At 42.1% G+C, this 23,757-nt stretch overlaps 1 protein-coding gene across 1 annotated transcript in view; it reads right to left on the bottom strand.

The window, feature by feature from the left end:
• Positions 1–17,828: 17,828 nt before the first annotated feature.
• The window catches only part of MED13L (mediator complex subunit 13L), a 395,410-nt gene continuing 389,481 nt past the window's right edge, over positions 17,829–23,757 (bottom strand). Inside the window, exons 30-31 of the mRNA XM_044990575.1 lie at positions 22,110–22,222; positions 17,829–20,692 (exon numbers count right to left, since the gene is read on the bottom strand). Of these exons, the coding sequence (XP_044846510.1) occupies positions 20,560–20,692; positions 22,110–22,222 (246 nt within the window). The 3' untranslated portion in view covers positions 17,829–20,559. The remainder of the gene's footprint in view (positions 20,693–22,109; positions 22,223–23,757) is intronic.

Genomic DNA, 23,757 nt, shown 5'->3' with positions numbered 1-23,757 from the left:
GCTACTGGTCTGACGCCGCTGGCGCTAGTATGGGGCGGGACTGCCCCATCACACCGTGCATGGTGGAATTTGATTACTTGAGTCCAGTGTGCAGGCCTATAGCCTGGCGGTCCTGCTGGGGGGAGGAAGATCACATTTGATTGACATGGCCAGGCTTGAGGCAGGAGCTGAATGGAGTCCTTGGGGAAGACCCACATTTTCAGAACACAGTCCCCTTCTTTCTCCCTGCATCTTCTGGGGGAGTCTGTGGCAGTCGTAGCTACACGCTGTCACCCCTTGATGTTCATAAGCACCGCCCCACCCCTGATGACAGCAGGATGGCCAACTCCAAGCAGTCAAAAATCATGAGTCAGGCCCCAGAAAATCATGAGATGGGTTTTAAAAACCATGCGATGTGAGGAAAAAATACAAGTTGGGCTCTTTTTATTTGCCTTCTTGTTTGTGAACCGTTAGGGTCAGTCTGGGGTCACATCATCATGTTTTTCTCTATAACCCAGAGGGCTAGAAACTTACTGAAAACAAAACAAAGAAACAAGCAAGCAAAAGCTGAGATTCTCAGATAATCCCATGCGGGGGGGAGCTGGAGCTCTTAAAAAATCCACCAAATAATGGAAGATGTGGGATTTGATGACGCTGTGAGTGCCTTCTCCTTGCTCTGGTTATACAAGTGGGAAACAGCAATATTCAAAGGCATGGGTGCCTTGTGGAGTTCTCTGATCTGTTCTGAGTGAGTAAAAGAACCAAAGCTGTAATTAGGGAGAGGGGGAGAATGCAGCTGTAAGAGTCTCCCCACGCAAGCACTGTGCACAAGGCAGCAGGGGTCACCTTAGAATCCTGTTCCCTCTATTAGTGATCTCTAAACTGTGGGTTTGATGGGGGTAATGGCTAGTGTTTCCCTTTGGATAGCAGTTTTATCCATCCAGGTTGCTTTTGTAATTTTTTTTTTAAAGTGGAGACATGAAACTCACCCAGGGAAGGATGAAATCTAGGTCCTGTATTTGTTGGGAGACCAAGAGTGTTGTGGGAAAGAGCCCTTCCTCCAAGAGAGATGCTTTCAGGCTTCCAGAGCAGCATTTATAGTCCTGTCTTTCAATCTATTTCCCTCTGTGTGAATTCCCTCCCCCGCTCCCCTTCCCCAATATGCCTGTTGATTAGGGCAGGAAGGTTTTGCCATCTGAGTCCAGAAATGAGTGAATCTCTGGTCCCTCTGCCGGACATCGAGAGAGGGAGGTGACCTATCTCCCTCTTCAATCCCAAGGCCGTAGGGGAAGATTTGGCTGGCCCATGACATGCCAGTGCAGCTCAGAACTATGACTTGTGCTCTATGGGGTCACCTGCATTGTTTATGCCATAGGTTGCCTCCAGTCCAAGCTGGGACCATACCTGCTCAGTGCGCACCCCGTTCAGATTCCATTGGTCCAGGTCTAACGTTGACTGGTGAAGGAGCCCATCAAGCCTGCAATAGGAAACATAAAATTAAGCACTAAAACGTTGTTTGCTTCTATGGCTGCGACACCTTCCCCAGCCTCTGCACACGCATGCCGCATGCTCCCAATTTCTAGAGGGGGAAAGAAACAGAAAAGCAATTATACTTTAATTCCTAAACTATTGCTTAACCCAGCAACCATGCGAGTCCCTCCACCGCACCTTTCTGTTAGCACTTCCATGGATCATTACCCTTCTGGGATTAAATGCCCCTCCCCTCCCCTCCTCTCACGCACACCTTTCCCCCCCATCACCCACTACTCCCCTGCTTGCTTTTCCCCAGGCACTAATGAGATTACGTCTGAAACTAATCACACGCTGGGGTGGAACACTTTGACCAGTGAACCTGCACCTGTTCGCGTGGTTGACCTTTAATGATCAAACTGTGTACATGTGCAGTTAAAAAAAAGGAAAGTGCCCAATCTAGGAGGAATATGTAGTTTTATTTGCCATCAACGCCTGACCCCTTGTGGACAAACAGGTACATTAATTCAGTTTCTCAACAAGTCGCTAGTCTGATAATGCAAGGATCTATAGGGCATATATTTGATTAATGTTACAGTTTAGAACAGGGGTCGGCAACCTTTCGGAAGTGATGTGCCGAGTCTTCATTTATTCACACTAATTTAAGGTTTCGTGTGCCAGTCATACATTTTAACATTTTTAGAAGGTCTCTTTCTATAAGTCTATAATATATAACTAAACTATTGTATGTAAAGTAAATAAGGTTTTTAAAATGTTTAACAAGTTTCATTTAAAATTAAATTAAAATGCAGAGCCCCCCCCAGGCCAGCGGCCCGGACCCGTGAGTGCCACTGAAAATCAGCTCATGTGCCGCCTTCGGCACACGTGCCATAGGTTGCCTACCCCTGGTTTAGAATGATCACCAATTGTTGGAAATTATAGATATGTATTTTTTTTTTTAAAATAGCAATAATCTAGCCTGGTAAATTTTTTATTGGAAATATATCAGGCTGGGCACAAACTCTACTAATCTCCAATGTGTGTGTGTCTGAGAGAAAGATTCTGGATATAGGAATGGGTCGGTAGTAAACTTCTCTCAAAGGTGGCAGTGTGTCATTGGCAAAATGATTATTTCTAGCTTTGCAACAAGCTGTGATCTATGTTCTCAATGGCATAATTCTCTTCTATTTTTTAAATAATTTAATAGCTAGAACACAGGATTGTTTGCTCTTTTATGTGCTTCTAATAACATCTCACCAAGGAGGGCCAAAACGAGGACAAATTTTTTTTTCTCATTTTGAAAGGGCAGTGTGTTGAAGGGTTGTCACTCTTGTGTATGAATTGTAACATGTTCCGTAAATGTCTGTACATATGAATGCATGTGTCTCCTGCATGGAAGGGTTGTGATGGGTCTTGCTGTATACAATTTTATATATGACGTAGTTTTCCAATATCTTGCTGAACAAGTGATATAGAACCAGGCACGTCTAAAATAAAATACCTCTTAAACAGAGGAAGGCTAGTTTGAGTTTCAGGCACGGGACTGGCACTTAGGAGATCTGGAATTAATTCTTGTCTTTGCCATAGACTCTGTATGATGTTGGACAAGTCACTTTTTCTCTGCTTCAGCTCCCTGTCTGTAAAATGGGAACATTTTCCCACTGAATGTACCCCATAGGAATGTTGTGAGAATACATATTTGGGAGGTACTATGAGGATGAGATGCCACATAGGTAGCCAATAGAAAGGGGACACTTTCATATTCATAGATGAAGCAGGCTATGCTATTTCTTAGGTGTAGTCTATAAAACCTCTGCTATTTAAATAGTATTTGCATGTAAGACTATGTACTTCTGTTGAAATATCACCTTGAATGCTTTCCCGACACCATCTGAGAGGAGCCCAGTAATGGGAAAATTCCCACTTCCTTGTCAGTAGTTTATTTTTATTCTGTCATTGATATGTCACTGTTGCACTGTACGGTAGGTGAAAAAGCACCATTCAAGGGACTCTGGCACTGAATGGTTTACATTATAAAGAGTGTGTGACTGAGTACTATAGAAGCACACAGTGGGGTGTGTGTGACCTTCCTTAATGACAATCACTTTACAGTATGCCAGCAGCAGTGCTTACTAGGTGTCCTCTTGTACGTGGACATAGGAAAATTGTGGTAGATGCTTTACTTCTGCTGATTGATTTCAGTGTGTGTGGCCTTATGTGAATTGCAGTAAAATGTAAGATTCTTTTTTTTTAAGTGCCTCCTGCTGTTAATGTTTTGACTTAAGCTCCCCACAAAAAAACTTTGCTGGGAGCCTTGTGTGTGACTCCAAGGGCAAAAATCTACCCGTACAGCTAAGTAAGGTCATATCCCTTGGCTAGTGTAGTTTGAAGAGGCTGTAACCCTGTGTATCCAAGTCTGTCTTTCCACTGACTTCTCTGCTGCAGTTTCATTTGCCTAATTTACCCAGAATGTAAATCAAATTTTGACTGGAGTGAAGGTTTGTAAGTGGAGAAAGGACAGATCGGCCTCAGCTCACACCCTGGAGAAGTCTGGATTGGAACATGTTGGCACAGACACATCTTTAGTTTTAAAGTGTAAAATGATTGCCCTACAGCTTGAAAAAGTAGATTGGGCATTTGTGCCCTTTGGAGATAATTTTGCAATTCAAGAGGCACTATTTCCCAGTAAGCTAAGAACTCTCAACTGATTCATTTTGCTTTTGTAACTTAGGGATATTTTTCTCTAAAACAACCATGATGTGAGACCTTTTTGGGAGTTCAGCAATTTTGCATCATACCTCTCCTGAGGCTTTTGCAATTCAGCTTCGAGAATTACATGATACCACGATTTTCCTATGTCCAAGTACAAGAGGTACGCACTGCTGCTGGCATACTGTAAAGTGATTGTCATTAAGGAAGGCCCCACACACCCCACTGTGTGTTTCTATAGTATTCAGTCCGTTGCATAGCTCCAGCAGAAATAGCAGCCACCGTTTGGGGTTGAAGTTTAAACGTTCCTTTGCATTTCTCATCCATTTTAAACATATTTTCACTGGCATGTGGTTTGGCAGCCCAGGAAGTTGTCGGTGAAAGCATTATTATTTCCCCTTTGTTCAGTGCAGGCCTGAGTTGCATTTATAAGTGTAAAAATGTCTCAAATCTATAGCAGATTTTTTTTGTCCTAAATGTGCTGCAGCATCAGTTATTCTCTGGTAAGTAACTTAATTGCTAGAGTCTCATGAAGAGAGGACTTAATTGGGGCGCGAAGGAACAATAATCAGTAACAATTTGGTCTAACCCAGTCTCCAGATCTCATGAACCATTTCTGTACAGAGCCAGCTATGGCGGTCACCATATGCCGATGCATAGCTGATCCCACAATTGTTTCCTATTAGGAGCATAGGGAAAAGTGTGCTTTTGCAAATACCCCAGCACCTGCTGGCAAATTCTGACTTCTTAATGGCACTCACACTAGAACTTTCAAAGGTTCCTGGAGCCTTGGCTACACAATGTTTGTGGATTGAGCAGCACTCTGATTTCAAAATGTTTGATTCTGCTGTTGAGACCCATGGACAAGAAGCTAATATTTATGAATATCTATTTAATGTCACCAAAACTATCCCACAGGAGGTGTTACATACCTTTTGGTGCATTAGAGAGTTATTCACCACCTTGTTTAGGGGTCTAGAGGACAGAGCACTGGACTGGGACCCAGGATGCCTAGGTTCTGTGCCCTGCTCTGCCATTGGCTAGGTGGGTGAAATTGGACAAATTACTTCACCTCCCGTATGCTTCAGTTTCCTCATCTGTAAAATGGGAATAATGATACTGACCTCCTTTGTGTGGAGGCCAAGAATTAATTAATAAAGGTTTGAAGGGATCTTAATGTATGTTAGCTAATTAGCAGAGGTTAAGCTGTTACCCTGTATCTGGTGCAGAGTGAATTGTGTGAAAAGTCGTTACGACCTTGTGAATTGCAGTCTTGTTTTCTGTTCTGGTATTGCAGACAAATAAGATAATGAATAGGCTTATGTATAAACAAATGCAAATGTTTACTTTTACTGTCTGCAAGTTTGCTAGCCACTGTCTGTTAAGAAGGTATAAAGATTGTTATGATTGTTTTACTAATTGAGAGAGATCTGTTCAGGACAAGGGGCAACCCAGTTCCTGACACTCTCTCCCTCTTGTGTTCACTAGAGTATTATAATAAAGTATTTGTTTTTGCTGCACCTAAACATAAGCGAGAACTGAGTTTTCTTCGACAATTTGGGGGCTCGTCCGGGATGGCAACGCCCACGGACACACAGACGGCTGCTACGGATCGTTCCCCTTCGAACCCCATGGCGCCACAATAGAGGTAAGAGACCTTTTGAAATCTCTATTGGGGTATCGGAGGAGGACTGTCTGTGGGGGACGTCTGTTTCTGTTGGGCTCACGCCATCTGAACTTTTTGACTGTGCAGCAGGATCAAATGCAGAGTGGTATTGGGGAGAGGCCCCAAGAAGGTTAGTTATAGCAGTACTGGGAACTGCTGAGTTGGCCAACAGGTAATGCATAAGGTAATGCATTAGAATGCACCGGTGCTGAGCGGTTTTTACCGCCTCAAGAGGGGTTGTCATACCGCCTCATGGTATTGGTCCGGACCAGGTAATGATGCATCTTGGTTAAAATAAAAAATAAAATAAAAAAGAAAATTTTTTTTAAAAAGGTTAAAAAAGGGTTAAATAGAGGAAAAGAGGCCTTGGTGTGTGTGTGTGTGTGTATACCTGTGTGAGTGTTCGTTGCTGGAAGACGCCCAGATTGCCCTGTGAAGCGATTGCTAATGATCAGGAGTAGTCTAACGCAAGCCCAGTAACTAGTGGATCTTTAGGAGATCCGACCCACGGTGGGCTGACTCAGCTTGGCATAGTCCGGCGAGGAAGCTGCCTGGGTCTAGGAGTGTGTGAACCCATTTTCCCTCCCTTTCCCTTCTGTGTGGGCTACTGACAATCTGATCGTCTCCCTGGATGCAATTAGAGTATGCGGGTTTATCTCCCGGAAATGGAGTCTTTAGCCGACGCTCTTTGCTGAAAGGAGATGTACGAGGGTCGTAGTCTTTCTTGTGAGTCTCTCCTGTACGTGAGTGCCCTGTAGGGAGGGATTCTTAGATTCTGGTCCGCTAGCGCGGACAGGGACCCCTTCAGTTGGTGTGACTGGAACATGGGGGGGGAACAGTCTAAACTTTCCACTTTACCCCCTAAGGGTACCCCAGCATATTACATGTACGTACATTATGGTCCTAAAACCTGCAGGTATTTAAATGATTGGAATCTGTACACGCGTGAAAATTCATTTAAACAATGCCCATTAGAAGGTACCTTTGAGTTAGATAAACTTACATGCCTCCGGGAAGCCCTTAAATCACACACCTCTGCTGCGCAGTGCGAGCAGTTTCTGTCTTGGTGGGAGGAAGCAACAAAGAGACTCCATGAGTCTCGGGTGCGGAGTCTGAAGGACTCCCAGGAGAAATTAAAAACTGAAGTACAAGATTTAAAACTTAAATGTCAGACATCCAAATGTCTTCCTGCTTCAGTGCAGCCCTCTGCTTCTCTTTATCCTCAATTAGTTAAACCTGAAAGTGAGGAGGAGACTACAGAAGATATAGTGGATTTTTTTAGCAGCATTCCACAGCCGCAGCAGGCTTCCCCCTCGGCCCCCCTTCTCGGGCTGTGCAGGCAGTAATTGTTTCGTCGCCGCAATTATCAACTGCACAAGTTGTTCATTCTCCTTCTTCGGAAGAATTATCTTCTTCCCTACTGACTGACACCAGTAGTCCGGTTAACCCTGCTTCTGCTGATAACCATGCCGGCTACTTTCTTAGAAGCACGACACAGGCACTCCAGGCTCCTTTAAGGGACTTGCCTGGAGCTGGAGCGATAGGGGGGTTAATTAAGGTACATGCCCCGTGGACACCTGGAGATCTTAGAAACTTGGTGAAAGAATTTCCTAAAATCAGGGAGGAGCCAGTAAAGTTTAGAGAAGAGCTCCAGACAGTGATTCAGTGCTATAATCCATCTTGGGCAGATATTAATCAACTTTTACGAGCTGTACTGCCCGCCGAAGTACAGCAACGCCTTAACAGACAGGCGGCTTGGCCTGATGCCGACCCTGGTATTGGGGATGCTTTGACAGAGGCTAGGAATCGTCTCTTGACCTCTATTTCAGAAGTTTGTCCTAAGAAAACAGATTGGACCAAGATTGCAAATTGTAAACAAAATAAGGGAGAATCCCCTGCTGATTATCTTGATAGACTGACTAAGGTCTTTGAACAGCATTCGGGAATTACTGATCCAGCTGATAATGCCAGGGAAGCGGTGGGAGCTGCTTTTGTTCAGGGACTCTTGCCAAAAGTTCAGCAACCATTGAGAACTATTTGTATTGGCTGGCAAACTAAACCCCTTTCAGAATTGGTGACAGTTGCAAATCATTGTACAGCTTGCATAGACCAGAAGAAAGAAACCAGTGAAACAAAACTTATGGCTTTACAGTTACAAACTTATCAGAATAGGGGTCGTGGGGGACTGAGAAGAGGATGGGGACGAGGTCGTGGGAGAGGTATGGGACGAGGTTCCTCATATCCTGCCCAGAATCCTGCCCCGACTGGGAGCACTGCATGCCACTTGTGTGGTCAGGAGGGACACTGGAGAAATGAGTGTCCAAATCGATTTGCTCAAAATCCTACTCAGTTCCCCAATCCTGAAGCGCCTGTTTTCTCCCCACAAGGAACCCCTTACTAGGACAGCCTGAGGGAACGTAACTGCATCATGAATCCTTTAATTTCTATTAATCAAGAAGGCCCGTTTGTTGATTGTAATATTGCTGGTAAATCTGTTACTTGTCTTGTAGACACTGGGGCTAGTAGGTCTGCTCTGAGATCCTCGGAGTTTCCCTCTGTTCCTTTGTCCGCTTTGTCTGTTAATGCTGTGGGCATTTCAAACTGTCCTGTTTCGCATCCTGTCTCAGTACCCCTCGAAATTTGTCTTGGCCCTCTAGAAGATAAACATTCCTTTCTACTCAGTTCTACTTCTCCTGTGAATTTGCTGGGAAGAGATCTGTTGTGTAAATTAGGTTGTACCATCTACTGTACACCAGATGGCGTATTCTTACAGGTTCCTGATGAGAATACTAACCTGGTGTTGGCTACACTCCATATATCCGAGCCAGCTGCGTCGAAGTCTCCACTCAGCCCTGACCTTGTGCATTTGTTGTCACAAGTGCCCCCCCATCTCTGGTCTCGTCATGCAAATGAAGTGGGACAGATTAGAACAGCCGAGCTGGTTAAAATTCTTGTGGACCCTGCTAAGCTTTTGCCAAGGATTCCACAGTACCCACTGCGTCCTGAAGCAGTGGCAGGCATAGCTCCGGTTATAGAATCTTTATTGCAACAGAGTATTATTGTTCCCACTATTAGTTCTTGTAATACTCCTATCTTTCCTGTAAAGAAGCCAGGAAGGAATACCTATCGGTTTGTTCAAGACCTTCGCGCTATTAATGCTGTGGTTTTGCCTTCTTTTCCAGTGGTTCCAAATCCAGCTACTATTCTTTCTTGTATTCCACCGTCAGCCACTTATTTCTCTGTTGTAGATTTATGTTCTGCATTTTTTTCCATTCCAATTCACCCAGATAGTCAGTATTTGTTTGCCTTTACTTATAAAGGATGTCAGTATACCTGGACCAGGTTACCCCAAGGGTATACTGAATCTCCCTCCCTGTTTTCTCAGATCCTGAAGAAGGATCTGGATGATGTGGTTTTCCCTGGAAAATCAGTACTTATACAATATGTGGATGACCTTTTACTGGCGTCTTTCTCTTTTGACTCTTCTAAAACTGATACTCTGACTCTTTTAACTGCTTTAGCTGCCAAAGGTCACAAAGCATCCCGAGAGAAACTCCAACTGTGTCAACCCAAGGTTCATTATCTTGGTCATGATATTTCTCATGGCAAGCGTCATTTATCGGACTCTCGTATTTCAGCTATTTTAAATATGCCTAGGCCTAGTACTGTTTCTCAAATGCGTACTTTTCTGGGCATGACTGGATATTGCAGGCAGTGGATTTTAGGTTATGCAACAGTGATTAAACCCTTACAGGATCTGACTAAGTCTGGTACCCCTGAACCTCTTCCTTGGCCCCCAGAGGCTGAGAGTGCTTTTGTTGCTATTAAACAGAGACTATCTACTGCTCCGGCCCTGGGACTTCCTGATTATACTAAACCATTTACTCTTTTCTGTCATGAGCGTAATGGGTTTGCTTTGGCTGTACTAACGCAAAAGCACGGGGACAAACACCGTCCAATTGCCTACTACAGTACTGCCTTAGACGCTGTGGCGGTAGGATTTTCCCCTTGTTTACGGGCTGTAGCGGCAACGGCCCTTTCTGTTCAGTTATCTGAATCTATTGTATTGGGTTCTCCTTTGAGTGTGTGTGTTCCGCATGCTGTGGCTGCACTCTTGTTGAAATCTAGGACGCAGCATTTATCCGCTTCTCGTCTTATCAAATATGAACTGGTTTTGCTTTCTTCCTCTCATATTACTTTGGCTCGTTGCCCTGTTCTTAATCCAGCCTCTTTGTTGCCTGGGCCTGAAGATGGAACCCCACATGATTGTGTGTTTGTTACGTCTGTTCTTACTCGTCCTAGAGATGATTTACTGGATGTGCCTTTGCAGAATCCTGATCTCCTTTATTTTGTGGATGGCTCGTGCTTGCGAGATTCTAAGGGTAAATTAGTTGCTGGTTATGCTGTCTGCACTACCTGTGCTGTTGTTGAAAGTGCTTTCCTTTCTTCAGTGTTTTCCTCTCAAGTAGCTGAACTGGTGGCTTTGACTCGAGCTTGTGTTCTGGCTAGAGATCAAACGGTCACTATCTATACAGATTCTCGTTATGCTTTTGGAGTGGTTCATGATTTTGGATTGCTTTGGAAATATAGAGGCTTCCTTACATCCACTGGTTCTCCTATTAAGAATGGTTTTTATGTTTCTGCTCTTTTGGATGCTCTTTTGTTGCCTAAAGCTATAGCTGTTGTTAAATGTACTGCTCACAAGACCCCTCATGATGAAGTTACCCGTGGGAATGCTCTAGCTGACTCTGCAGCTAGGACAGCGGCTCTTTCTGCACCTCAGGCTGTACATTCCTGTGTACTGATAGAGCAGCCTTCACTGGCCTCCCTTGACGATCTGGCTAAGATCCAGGAGGCAACATCAAGAACTGAGAAGCACTCTTGGAGTGCTGCTGGCTGCATTTTACATTCTGATAATCTTTGGCGTGCCCCGGATGGTCGCCTGGTGGCACCAAAGATGTTATTGCCCTATCTTGCTCGCATATACCATGGGATGGCACACGTGAGCAAAGGGGGGATGGTTGCTGCAGTTGCCCGAGATTGGTTTGCACCCATTTTCCCTTCTGTTGCCCATTCCTACTGTCAACACTGTGTGATTTGTCAACAACACAACATTGGTAAAGCTGTTAAAGCTATGCGAGCAGCCCACCCTCCTCCTTGGGGACCTTTTGTAAATATTCAGATTGATTTTATTCAAATGTCTAAATGTTGTGGTTATGAATATGTATTGGTTTTAGTTGATGTATTTACCAATTGGGTTGAAGCTTTTCCCTGCAGGAAGGCAGATGCCAGGACTGTTGTGAAACTTCTGCTTAAGGATTTTGTCCCTCGTTTTGGCATTCCTGTGAGTATCAACAGTGATCGTGGAACTCACTTTACTGGACAGATTGTAAAGGAGTTATGTACAACTTTGCAGATCCAACACAACCTTCACTGCCCTCATCACCCACAATCTGCTGGGACAGTGGAACGCCAGAACGGGATTTTAAAAAATAAACTGGCCAAGATTTGTGCTGAAACGAACTTAAAGTGGCCAGATGCCCTTCCATTGGCACTGATGAGTATGAGAGCCATTCCCAATCGAAAGACTGGACTCAGCCCTCATGAGATTTTGACGGGGCGCCCAATGCGACTACCAACTGCACCCCCACTGACCTTAGCTCAGATGGACATTCATTTGATGGATGATATAATGCTTAAGTATTGTCAGGCACTAATGAAATGTGTTAAGTCTTTTTATACACAGGTGAAGGAAGCCTTACCGAAGGATCCTGTGCAACCTTGCCACTCATTGGAACCGGGAGACTGGGTCTACATAAAGGTCCATCAACGAAAGACTGCCCTGGCTCCACGCTGGAAAGGCCCTTTCCAAGTCCTGTTGACTACCAACACTGCTGTGAAGTGTCAAGGACTACCTGCCTGGACCCATGCATCGCACTGCAAAAAGACCCCTCCACCTCGGGAGGCCACACCTACTGATGATCAACGTGCTCCTTCTTCTAGCCCTGCTGCACCTGCTGGACAGCGGAAGAAGAGGACAAGGTGACGTGCTAGAAACCTCTCCCTTGTCCTCTGACGGACCTACTGTGCCTTTGGATTTTTCTAAAGGTATTCCCACATTACAACCCTCTTCCCTTTATCATGCTAGACCACGATTGTTTTTGGGGAAGAGGAGAAGATGCATTCGTTCTGCAAACTCCTCCAGAGTCCAGGGATTCCTGACTAAAAGAGACATTATGAACTGGCCCTGGTGGAAGAAACGAAGCATCGTTTATTGGCAAGGAGGGAACTGTGGGGAGCGTGCTTGGGCGTGTGGGGTTCAATGGTGGCTTGGATTTCTTCCAGGGGCAGGGCTCTGTGCTTATGGACAAGTACCCTAGGGATGTACTGCCCTCCCTAATTGGCTTTCAGATAATGACTACCAAAAGCACCTTGCTACCACAAAGGTTACCCCCACTAGCCCCTCAACCCTGGCCGTCACTTCTGTAATTTATCCAGATGTAAACGAAATTGTATATTCTAATGAGATTCGTTGGCCCAGACCTTCCCATCTTAGTGATTTATTAGGATATTGCTCAGAAAGCCTATTTTTTAAAGTTCAACAGACTTCATATGAGAGAACCATTGAGTGGAAAACAAATGGATCAGTGGCAATAGAGATCCATAATATTACTGCAGATCAGCCCTAGACTTTAGATATGAAATTGATGGATTCCATAGTGAAGTAGATATGATGGTTATTCCTGGACTTTGTGCTATGTTACCTGAAAGAGGCCCTTATTGTTATTTGGTTACCCAATTAGTGAATAATCAAACGACTACCCAAAGAGTTTGTTCTACTACTGGAAATTTTACCTGTCTTGAGACCATTCCAGTGACTGATAATGTGACTTGTACTTTATTGCAATACACTCCCTCTTATGCTATTGATATTAATGCCTCTCAGGAATATATGCAGGTCTACAACCAACAGATGTGGTATAGACCTACGCTGAGGGGAAATGTGCCAGAATATCGGTGGACTGTACTAAACACTACACTAGGGACTGTGAAGTTTACATTGCCTTTATCTAGTTTTCAGATCACCTCTACATATCCAAATTGTTCCCAAGGGGCTGCCATTAGATTAGCACAACTGAGGGCCTGGGTTATTTCCTCTAGAAAGAAGAGGGATCTAGCCGGATCCTTGTGGGATGGGGCCAATTCTGCAGCTGCTGTTTGGAATATTTTTAAGACCCAGGAGCATGATGAGAAATTGGGCCAATTAGAGAAGGCCACTGGCCTGATTTCTGGGGCACAGCTGACACAAGTGCGAACCGGAGTGGGTGAGTTACATGTCATTTCCGCCCTTAGTTCTCTGACCCAGAATTTATTGAGAGAGATGGTACTGAATATAACTGAAGCTGGGAAGGCATTGCAGTGGGATCTAGCATGTTCGGAAATTCAGGATTTCCTGAATGACCAGCTGATGGCCATTCGGAATGATCTAGTGCACCAAGCTTGGCCCACTGCCCTTACAGACACGTCAGGAGTACCATCTGATCTGTGGCCATGGAGACATACTTGGAGACTTTCTGGATGGAAATGTGGACGTTCACAGTGCTCCTTCCAAGCATATGGACCGGTTAAGGGGGTGTGGGCTCCCACATACCGAATCCTGCCGGGTCCATGGGGAGGATGCATGTGGGATTGGGTGATTCACCGAGATATCTGGGAAGTCAGGCCACCTGATTCTCCTAATCGATTTTTAGTTAGTGCTCCTGGGATTACAGCTGATATTTGGATGGGGTTAGGGAATTTATGGACATTTTGGCCGTTAGAACCACCACAGCTTCAGTGTATACGGAAACTGAGGCCAGGGGAAGTTGTCACTGTTTGTGACAATATTTGCTGGGAGGGTAATGGTCAAGGAACTACCCTTACAGGACACCCACTTTTTCAGGCTAATGATAGCTGTGTGTACGTTAATGCCACCACGTTACAAGATATACATATTAATCTTACCACTGCTGCAGGCAATCATATTATTTACTGGCCTGCAGATAGAATGTTACATGTAGCGCTTAGATTTCAGGTATATTTTAATTGGACTAGGATAGTACCTGATCGGTTTCAGAATTTGCTTTCATTGTTGCCAGAGGTTCGCAGAATCTCTGAGTTGCAAGGGCAGATTCACATGCTTCAGAATATATATCATGCTGAGCAGAATGCCTTTCATACAGCTTATAGAGTTTCTACTTTATGTACTAAGTTTGATGTATTGTGCTTTGTTACCAAAACTGTACGACAACCCCATTATTTTATTCCTATGGGGATGTTATTGTTTGTAGTGTTGTTAGTTGGTGTGGGATTATGTTATTGTTGTTGTTGTTGTAAAGGACGTAATGATAGTAATACTACTTTTCATGTTCATGCTAATCATGCATTGTCCTTACATCCCATGAAAACCCCTAAGGTTGGGATGTCTCCTGTGGACTCTGAAATCCATGGTTTAATGCAAATTGAGATTTGAGGTATTTGTTGTACTAGAAGTACAAAAGGGGGAATGTGGAGGCCAAGAATTAATTAATAAAGGTTTGAAGGGATCTTAATGTATGTTAGCTAATTAGCAGAGGTTAAGCTGTTACCCTGTATCTGGTGCAGAGTGAATTGTGTGAAAAGTCGTTACGACCTTGTGAATTGCAGTCTTGTTTTCTGTTCTGGTATTGCAGACAAATAAGATAATGAATAGGCTTATGTATAAACAAATGCAAATGTTTACTTTTACTGTCTGCAAGTTTGCTAGCCACTGTCTGTTAAGAAGGTATAAAGATTGTTATGATTGTTTTACTAATTGAGAGAGATCTGTTCAGGACAAGGGGCAACCCAGTTCCTGACACTCTCTCCCTCTTGTGTTCACTAGAGTATTATAATAAAGTATTTGTTTTTGCTGCACCTAAACATAAGCGAGAACTGAGTTTTCTTCGACATTTGTAAAGTGCTTCGAGATCCATGGATAAAAAGAGCTATTTGGGCTAGATATTATTTGAATACTTGTTCAGTTAAGTGCACCTTACTCCTTTGAGACAAAAATGAGAGAAGATGCATTACAGAAAATTGTAAAAAGTATCTATTTCTCTTAGAACATTAAACTGTATGAGAGTTGAGGGGGCTGTGTAACTCATAGGACTGGGCACACTGGAAAAGTAGGCGTGACTGCAGTTGGAGTTCTTAGGTGAGCATATTAGATATTACAAAAGTTGTATGCACATCGTTGTTCCAGAGTAAACCCTAAAACGCTGTTGCCTTGATTGCTGATACCTGAAATGCAACAATCTGGTCTTGTCTAGAAACATAAAATAGCCTGTCCCATGTAAACATTAGTCAAAGTGTTAAGATTCAGTTTCAAAACAGGGAAATGGTAGCAATGTAATTTTATAAATATAGCTTTGCTGTGAGAGACCAAAGGTTTCCTGTTTTGGGATGTCAGTGGTGTTTCTGTTTCTATTGTAAATGCTGAGAGATAAACATTAGTTTTATGCTAAATTTCTTTCAGTGTGTGCAGTATATCCCCACATGATTTCAGATAGCAGATGCTTCATACAACTGTGCTTAAATCTGTTTTTATTTTTAGTGGATCATAACGTTTAGACAAAAATAGAAATGATACTATAAACACATTTTGAAAAGTTTCCCCCTCATTTTCCAACCAGCTCAATTCAGAAGTTGTTGAACAATTATCTTAATGATAAGACTCACCTCTTTAACAGTCCTAGTTTGTCACAATTATCACCACAACTAACCAAATATAGCTTACTAGCAATTAGGTCAGAGTAAATTTTTTATTCAATTTCCCCCTTTTCCCCTCCAACCAATGAGTTAGCTATGAAATGTATCTTTTTAGGAATCCCAGACAGCAGCAATGATATCTGACCGTAACCCTCACAAGTATAAGACAAAAACCCCAATATTTACCTGAGAACTGATTCAATTTTCCTGGGTCTCTGTTTCCCTAAGAACGTCTAAGCAATATTATTTTACAATTTGTATAGGATTTACAAGCATTAGTTAAATGAAATTAACTATAAACACAACAATTTTTATCATATGGATTTTAAGATTAAAGAAATCTCGGATGAGGTTAGGGACTTCTCTTCAATTACCTTAGTCTATGATGCATTTTATTTCTAAATTTAAAATGTTATATGCAAAGCCAATTTCATGAGCCCAGCAGTGAGTTAGAAAATCCCAGTTGGGAGGTTATACTGCAGCAAATATTGAGTGGCAGCTGCTCAGTCTCATCTGACCAAGGCTGTAACTGCATGTGGAGATGGGCTTCATCTCTCTTCAAATGGAAAATGAGTGAGGTGTTGAACCATAACTTGCAGGAAAGAGATCTATGAAGGTCAGTCTTCCCGTTGAGGTATTGTCTACACTCTGCAGACCCAACACAAATCCTGTCTGTTTTGAAGGGCCACAGCTGTTGTTAATGGATGGCTTCTGTCAGGATGCAGGCCAGCCAGATAGGTGAAGGTGTTGTTAGAACTTGCTACAATGTGGTGAGGTGTTTTAACCAATAAGACCAAGGGATTGTCAATATTTGCAATGATTTGGGGTTGACTGACTTGAGCAGTAATTTTTCCTGATATTTCATTATTGCCAACTGAATTTTATGTATGATGAAGAACTTATTTTTGCTACATTTTTCAAGAACGTTTCCTGAGCAAGTTCAACAAAACCCTCAATCTACCTCCATTTGGGTTTGTATGGCAGTCTTTTAAATGGAACACTGGGAACTGGTTTGGTCAGACATAACTAATCAATCAAATTTACTTCCCTGCATTGGTTCTAACCTGGTTTTTAAATAAAGTTTTTACTTGGCCAAAACTCCCATGTAGCTCAATGAAAATTCACCAGACCTCCACCAGGCAGCTGTTGTATAGGAGTATAAACGTCATAGTTGTGCAGTCATTTTTCAGTAGTAATTGCATTGCGGAAGAGAAAATGATTAAGCAAATATATAGGTCATGCAGGTCAATACAAATCCATTCACATGTGAACTGGGCCTGTCAACATAATTTTATGGAGGGTTTCTGCTAATGGTATATGCTATTAATAAGAGCGAAGTTCTTAGTGCTGTGGGACCATCAAGGAACAAATCCTATGAATTCATTTAGTTCCTCTTGAAGAGGAAGATTCTTGGCCCTTGAGGAGCAATAGGCCTCTGAGTGCAAAAACCCGTACTCCAACTATGGTTTCAAATCATAGCACAGCCAGCTAAATAGTAACTTGCATGGGAATTCAGTTTGTGTGTCATGTCTTTTAGATGAGATCTTAAAAACCAGCATGTTGTCTGTCCTGCACTGAAGATCCCATGGTGCATTTTGTAAGAACAGAGGTTTGGCTGAAAGTTCCTCAGTACTCCACCCATAGTGCAGTAGTGGTCCCCTCTACCATGGAGTGATTGCATTTCAGTTGTTTTACACATATAGGCTGACCCCAGTGCAGGGGAGGGAGGGAGAGTATTTTAACTTTCACATTAAAGGGGTATATAGGGATAAATTTCATCTATAGTGGATAAAGCTCTTGGAATTAAAAGTGCTTTACAAAGAATATCACCAGAGTCACAACCCGTAATTATTTACAGTTTAGTTGCTGTATTTGCTTTTACACTACTGCCACCTCTCAAAAGTAACAATTTTATACTGAGCTCTTTTTAATATCATTTTTATTTCTTTGCAGTGTGAAGTCATATCACCCTAGGAGGAAGCCTGGAGAAGCTATGGATTTTTAAATGCATCTTAACAGACAAGGTGTGTTAGTTCTAAGTTACCTTCCCTAGGGATTAGATTTGCTCCTGAAGAAATGAATACAACAAAATGCACATAATGGACCTCATTTCTGTGAATGCTGTATAGATAGTATGGTTACATATAAACACAAAACCTTTACTCTGAGACTGCTTTGCTAATAATTTAGCAGTAGTCAAAGAATATACTACAGAGAATAAAACTCCACCCAGAAGTTTCAGTAATTCAATAATTTATTCATCTAAAAAAGTGTGTAAAAGTATATAGCTCTCATCCACAAGGTATATATGAATGACATTTAAAATGGAGGTCTTTATTATTATTGTTTCTTCTTTTTATCAAAGTCTTTTTAGTGTACTGTACCAGCGATATACTGTAGATTTAAAATGAACTTCACATTTTTTTTGTTTTCTTTCAAATTGTTGGCTATATATAAAAGAAGCTCACTGCAAAATGCTCAGAGAAAAAACAAAAACAAAACAAAGAAATTCAGAACTCCCCCGAAATGTACAGCTTTTACATTTAAAAAAAGGTTCTGAAATATACATACAAGCATGCTGGACATTCCCCTCCTCCCCCCCACCCTCTCCCTCTAGCTCAAACAACTGTAATAATAATTTTGATTTCAGCATGATTTCCAAAGTTAGAAATTAAGAAAAAAAAACTTCTTCACGCTGTAGGAAAGCCAGGGCTTGTACATTTCAGATTAATTCAGTAAAAAACTCACAAGTAAAATAATGCATATTTAAGGGAAATATTATACAGACTTTTTCACACTGAAGTACATAAGATTTTTTTCTTTAAAATCTATTGCCATTCATTTATTTTGCACAAAAACATATAAATATGTCAACAACTTCTCTTAACTTAAAAAAGAAATTAAATAAAAATGACACCAGATGAAAACTACTCCTTGCTGCCCTTTTTTTATTTTTGCTTAGAACTGGGTTTCTGGGGAAGAAAAGCCCCTGGATAAAAACAGCCTATTAAAAAAAAAAGCCCCAAACAAAACAATAATTCAAAGTTCAGATGAATCCTGGGAACAAATAACCCCAAAGTGGTAAAAGATTACAAATGTCTACTTTACATTTTTTTCCTCCCCAAGTTAAATTTTTTTATACAAGTTTACAATCTTCATCTTTTTATGCTCTTCAAAAGGCCTTGAGAATTTTCTTTTCTGATTAAGAAAAAATAGTACTGCAATATTTTTAAAGTCAATTTTACACTGTACACATTAGATACAAATAGTTTTGATATCTAATTCTTTTTACCTATACATTGCAAAGAGACACCCCCACATGGGTGGCTTGGAGCAGAGATTGAAATTATCCATTTACAGGTTACTCCTCTGCTTTCACCTTCCCATCACAAAAGCAATTTTTTAATATAATTTGTTTTAAATGTTACATTATCTCAAGAAAAATACTTTTTAAAATCATAGAATTTAATTTTTTTTTAACCAGAACATGAAAGTCTTTTGGAAGAACTTTAAATTTGTAGGATTTTCTCCACAGATAACTAGATCTCACAGCCTGATCAAAGTGCCCTGACCCCTCACATAAGGCAATCCATGCCTGCTGCACAGTGCAAAACAAACATTAGAAAATGGAGTTTAAATATAAACCCCTTTAAGCCTGGAATGAAGGAGTCATAAAAATACTTCAATTAGCCATTAACCTTTAAAAATGGCAATCATTTTACTAAACAAAGTAACTTTTCCACCACAGTGGCATAGCTTCAAGTACTAATTTAATGATATAATTTTTAAAAATTATTTCTTTGAAATAATATTCCTATAGTCAGAAAAAATACACCAGATTTGTAACTGATTCAGTGTAAACAAAAAACATACTTTTGGATATGTACATGGACTAGTCTGTCCTGATCTATGGGTGACTCAGGTTTCAATAATAGTTTTCTAACATCATTAAATTCATTGGAAATGTATCTCAGTCATTGCTCTACAATAGATTAACTTACCCCTTTCAATTTGCCTTTATTTTGGGCTTTAAAATGGTTTCCCTCCCCACCCCTCTCTCTTTTCTTCGATATGGTAGTGTTATCCTTCATTAAACACTGGCCACTTCTTGCTTTAACCAGGCTAAATACAGTTGAATTCTTTAAAACAGAGGATGTTCTTATCAGAAAATGCTGACACTATTAGAGTTCTGAATGTGCTCCCCTTTCGCACATGGTCTTCCTAATTTGTATTTTGATTGTTACTGTTTTTTAGCTCCATTTCTAGGTCAGAAGAGTAAGAGGTATGTAGATAAATAATCCTCCGCTGGAACGGAGCTGGGTCTTTAGGATCATCTACTGTACCTGGTCCTCTATAATTTAAACAACAAAACCTAAAAATAAATAAAATTAAAATATCTCCAGACCATTCACATCTACATGGACAGGAAACAAATGCATGCATTCATCCCAATCCACTCTGACAGGAACTCCAGGTAGACAGAAAACTCCATTATTTATAATAGAATATAACTGGTTCTCCTTTTCTGCAAAATCCCAGCTTACATGTTCAAACAAAATAACCTTTAGGCAACCCAAACCGGTCACTACAAGACTTTACGTGCAGGGCTGAACTTGCCCTTAATTGTAAATCAGTTCCCCATGCAAAAGGACATCGTCTTCAGATTCTTCCTTTTCGTTATTTCACACTGACCAGTAATTACTGGGCCTCTAAGATAACACTGGATTGAGGGTACTGTATATCACTGTTTCTGGATGGACCCAGATTTTTGATAGAAGCTGCCAAAGATGTGTCAATGGGTCGATTAGTTTTGAACACTGCAGAAATCACGTGTGCTTATGTAGGAACTGAAGCACAGCACAGGACCTCGGGCCTGGTCTGAAGAGAAGCAAAGTTTTGATTTTTGCAGACTGTGGCACATTTCTTAGGTTGAGGGGGAATGAGCCAGAGGAACAAGTGCTTTTTTATTAAAGTATATTCATGATGGCGTTGTACAACTGAGTGAGCACCACAAAGTGAACAGGAAGGCAGGAGCTGCGATCCTGAGTGGCAGGGTTACACGTGAGCCAGGACAGTGCATTGTACTGCTCCAAAACAAACCTGCGAGAGAGAGAGAGAGTAGAGACTAAGTGATGGCATTGGAAAATTACGGTCCTGCTCTTCATAGACTTTAAGGCCAGAAGGGACCATCATCTAGTCTGACCTCCTGTACATCACAGGCCACAGAACCTCACCCACCCATTCCTGTAATCAACCCCCTAACAGAGTACTGAAGTTCTCAAATCTTGATTTAAAGACTTCAAGTTATGGAAAATCCAGCGTCTGCACATGCTTTCTTTTCTAAAACATTTACTTGGAAAATTCCAACCAGCTCTGCCAAGTCAGGAATTTGCTGGAGCAAAAATCTACTGCAGATTCAACAAAATGTTGCTAAAAACCAGGTAGACTTCCCTTGGAAACCTGCTGCTGTTCCAGGGTTGACTGGTCCGCAGCTGAGTCTGGTAGCCCCTGGGAGCTGCTAGGTTACCAGCTCCAGGGTAGAGAGATTGGCTGCTGCAGAGCAGGAACTACAGAAGCCCTAAAAATCCCAATTCCAGCCGGGGCTCCAGAGTGGGGGCGTGCTAGGGCTTCCAGGCTCCCTGCTTGGAACTAGGTGCCTGTATGCCATCCCACAACCCCAAAGCTCCTTTCTTTGGAGCTGGGAGCCTGGAAGTCCTAGGATGGCATCCATGGTGAGCGGCCCCACCATAGGGACTGTCCCAGGGCTGGGAACCCCAAGGTTGCTTGTTAGGAGTCTGGATGCCCTGAGGTTACTGGCCCCTAACAGTCTGTAAGATGGGGATGCTCTGGACCTGCAGAGGCTCAGCAGAACTGACAGTCAGTTGCAGATTTTGTTTCAGAAGTACTGTGTTTCTGAAGCTAAGTTTTTGATTCACAGAGACATTTTGGCAAATTTGGTTTCATTCTGATGCGGCATGAACCCAAATTTCAAAACCCCCAAGTATCTTGCTAATCAAAACCAAGTGTTTTGGCAAGCTCTACTGACTTGTACACAAACCAGACTGGAAGAGAGGCTTGCTTGTTTACTTTCTACTCTATCTTTAGGAGAAGGGAAATTGAGAGAGTGCATTAGCTTCTACTTAAAACACAACCAAAAAACCCACCAACCCTATTTCTCTGGACGGGAGAATGTATTCCCACCAAAGTCCCTGCCAGCTTGTTGACTGGTGTGGAGAATATGAGAAATGGCCACCATGGTCCCGCTCTTCTCCCCACTCACTTTCAACTAGTGGTGGCAGGACCTGTTACTCCAACAAAATTTGCCCATCCCCTCGGGAGGGGTGTACGGAGGGTGGCTCTCTTGTGCACCCACAGAGGGCTAAGCATAATGCAGACTGGAACTGTTAAAGCAGGGGAGAGATTCTGAGGTTCAAAGCAATGGATCCCTCAGTGATGTTCAGCAAACTGTTCTCATAGCCTTGGAAGGGTGGGGAATGCACAGCCTGGAAGATGTTACCTCAAAACATCTGATGTAGTTTTAGAGTCGAGGGGGTGGGGAACCCGTTGAGAGTTCCTGACAGAGAGAAGTTCATCAGTCTGTGCTACGGAGATATGGTGATGCAGTGAGGCCTATGGAAGGAAAGCGACAAACATAGCTATTTGCGTAACAGGTGTGTCAGCAGATTTCACAAGGACCAGCAGCAATATCTCTGAGAATTTTAAAATAAGCAGACCCCGCCCGCTTCCCAGGACAACTTGAAATTTTGGTTAACTAGGTTTAGACTCTAGAGCTGGACATACTGTTTGTTCTCTGCTGAATCGTACTGTGTCCATATACATTCTGTATCTCTGCAATTTCATTCTCGAATGCCTGTCTGAACTAACCCCCAAATTTTTATTACTGGGGGTCAGATGTCTCTGAAAATCACACTGAACTGTGGTCCACAGTCCATAGCCACCATATATGCAAAAAAGCTATTTCAAGCACTGAAAGCCAAACCGATTATGTAATGTGTTAGCAACAGGACTTATCGCACCCAATGCACTAATGAATCTAGCAGCAGAAAGTCTAAACCTACTCAAGGTTTAAGGAAAGAATTCAGAAAGTTTCTGTCTTGTCTGTGCTGTGTTTTTACTGCTGGAACTGAATAGTTCTATTATGCATTCTCTCAAACCTCAAAAACAGAGGTTTAAAATGAGCAAAAAAACCTGATCTTTGATCCCCACTTTCATATCTGCTTGGATTGTGATCTCAAATTTAGCAAGCAAAGCAGAGTTGAGCCAAGCGCATACTTAGAAAGAAGGTCTCCCTGGAAAACCAGACGTGCTACAGGAGATGGCTTGATGACTCACTGAGTCGCCCGCTTCCTTTGGTCAGCGCTGAGCCAACATCTCTTGTATAGAACTACGAGATGTTGTGATGCTGGAGGTGCCACCTTTCAGCTTATAAATCTAGGTCACTTGTAATTATCCGATCTTAATACAAAATCCATTTCCTCAGCCAAGTTCTTCTACAAAGGTACCCCTTACTGATGCTAACCAACTCACTTTTCTATATTCAACAGCCACTACTACCACTTTAAACCTGTCTTTTCCTGTTGGGAAAGAGCAAAAGACTGGTCTTTTATTGTAGAATGATGGTCACCAACGTAAGAACCTAGGTAGACAGAAAGACCCATGGTACTTTAAGAAAGAGTTCACGATATTAGTTAAATTGGAAATGGGCAAGTACAATAGGACTGTCTAATTACTCTACATCTTGCTTACTTAATTACTTTGGAATTGTATTTGGGGTACATTATTTTCCTCATTCAAATGTGTAGTTTTGCTCAACGTGGGGTTAAGAAGCTGCTGCATGCCGCCCAATAGGTGACTACATTTTTCTAGTAGTTGAAGCAATTCCAGTCTATATCAGTATACGTTTTATAAAGTGCTTTGTGATCTTTTGGAAATGAAAGCATTATATACACTGAAGATGATATTAAGCACAGATTTAGTAGGATAACAGAAATATACACTAAAGACACTAATCCCTCCTTCTCCCTGTTCATGCATGTCTTCTCCTATTCCCTCCCTAACATGTTATGTCTATAGAGTATCTGTGTGGTTTTGTAGTGTTTGGTCTTGCAGCTTTGACAAGCTGTAAAATTGTGTAATTACATAGC

This window comes from Mauremys mutica, chromosome 16 (genome assembly GCF_020497125.1).
Source record: "Mauremys mutica isolate MM-2020 ecotype Southern chromosome 16, ASM2049712v1, whole genome shotgun sequence".
In the NCBI taxonomy this organism is placed as follows: Eukaryota; Metazoa; Chordata; order Testudines; family Geoemydidae; genus Mauremys; species Mauremys mutica.
The sequence above is the reverse complement of the archived record's forward strand: the minus strand, read 5'-3'. Positions and strand labels throughout refer to the sequence as shown.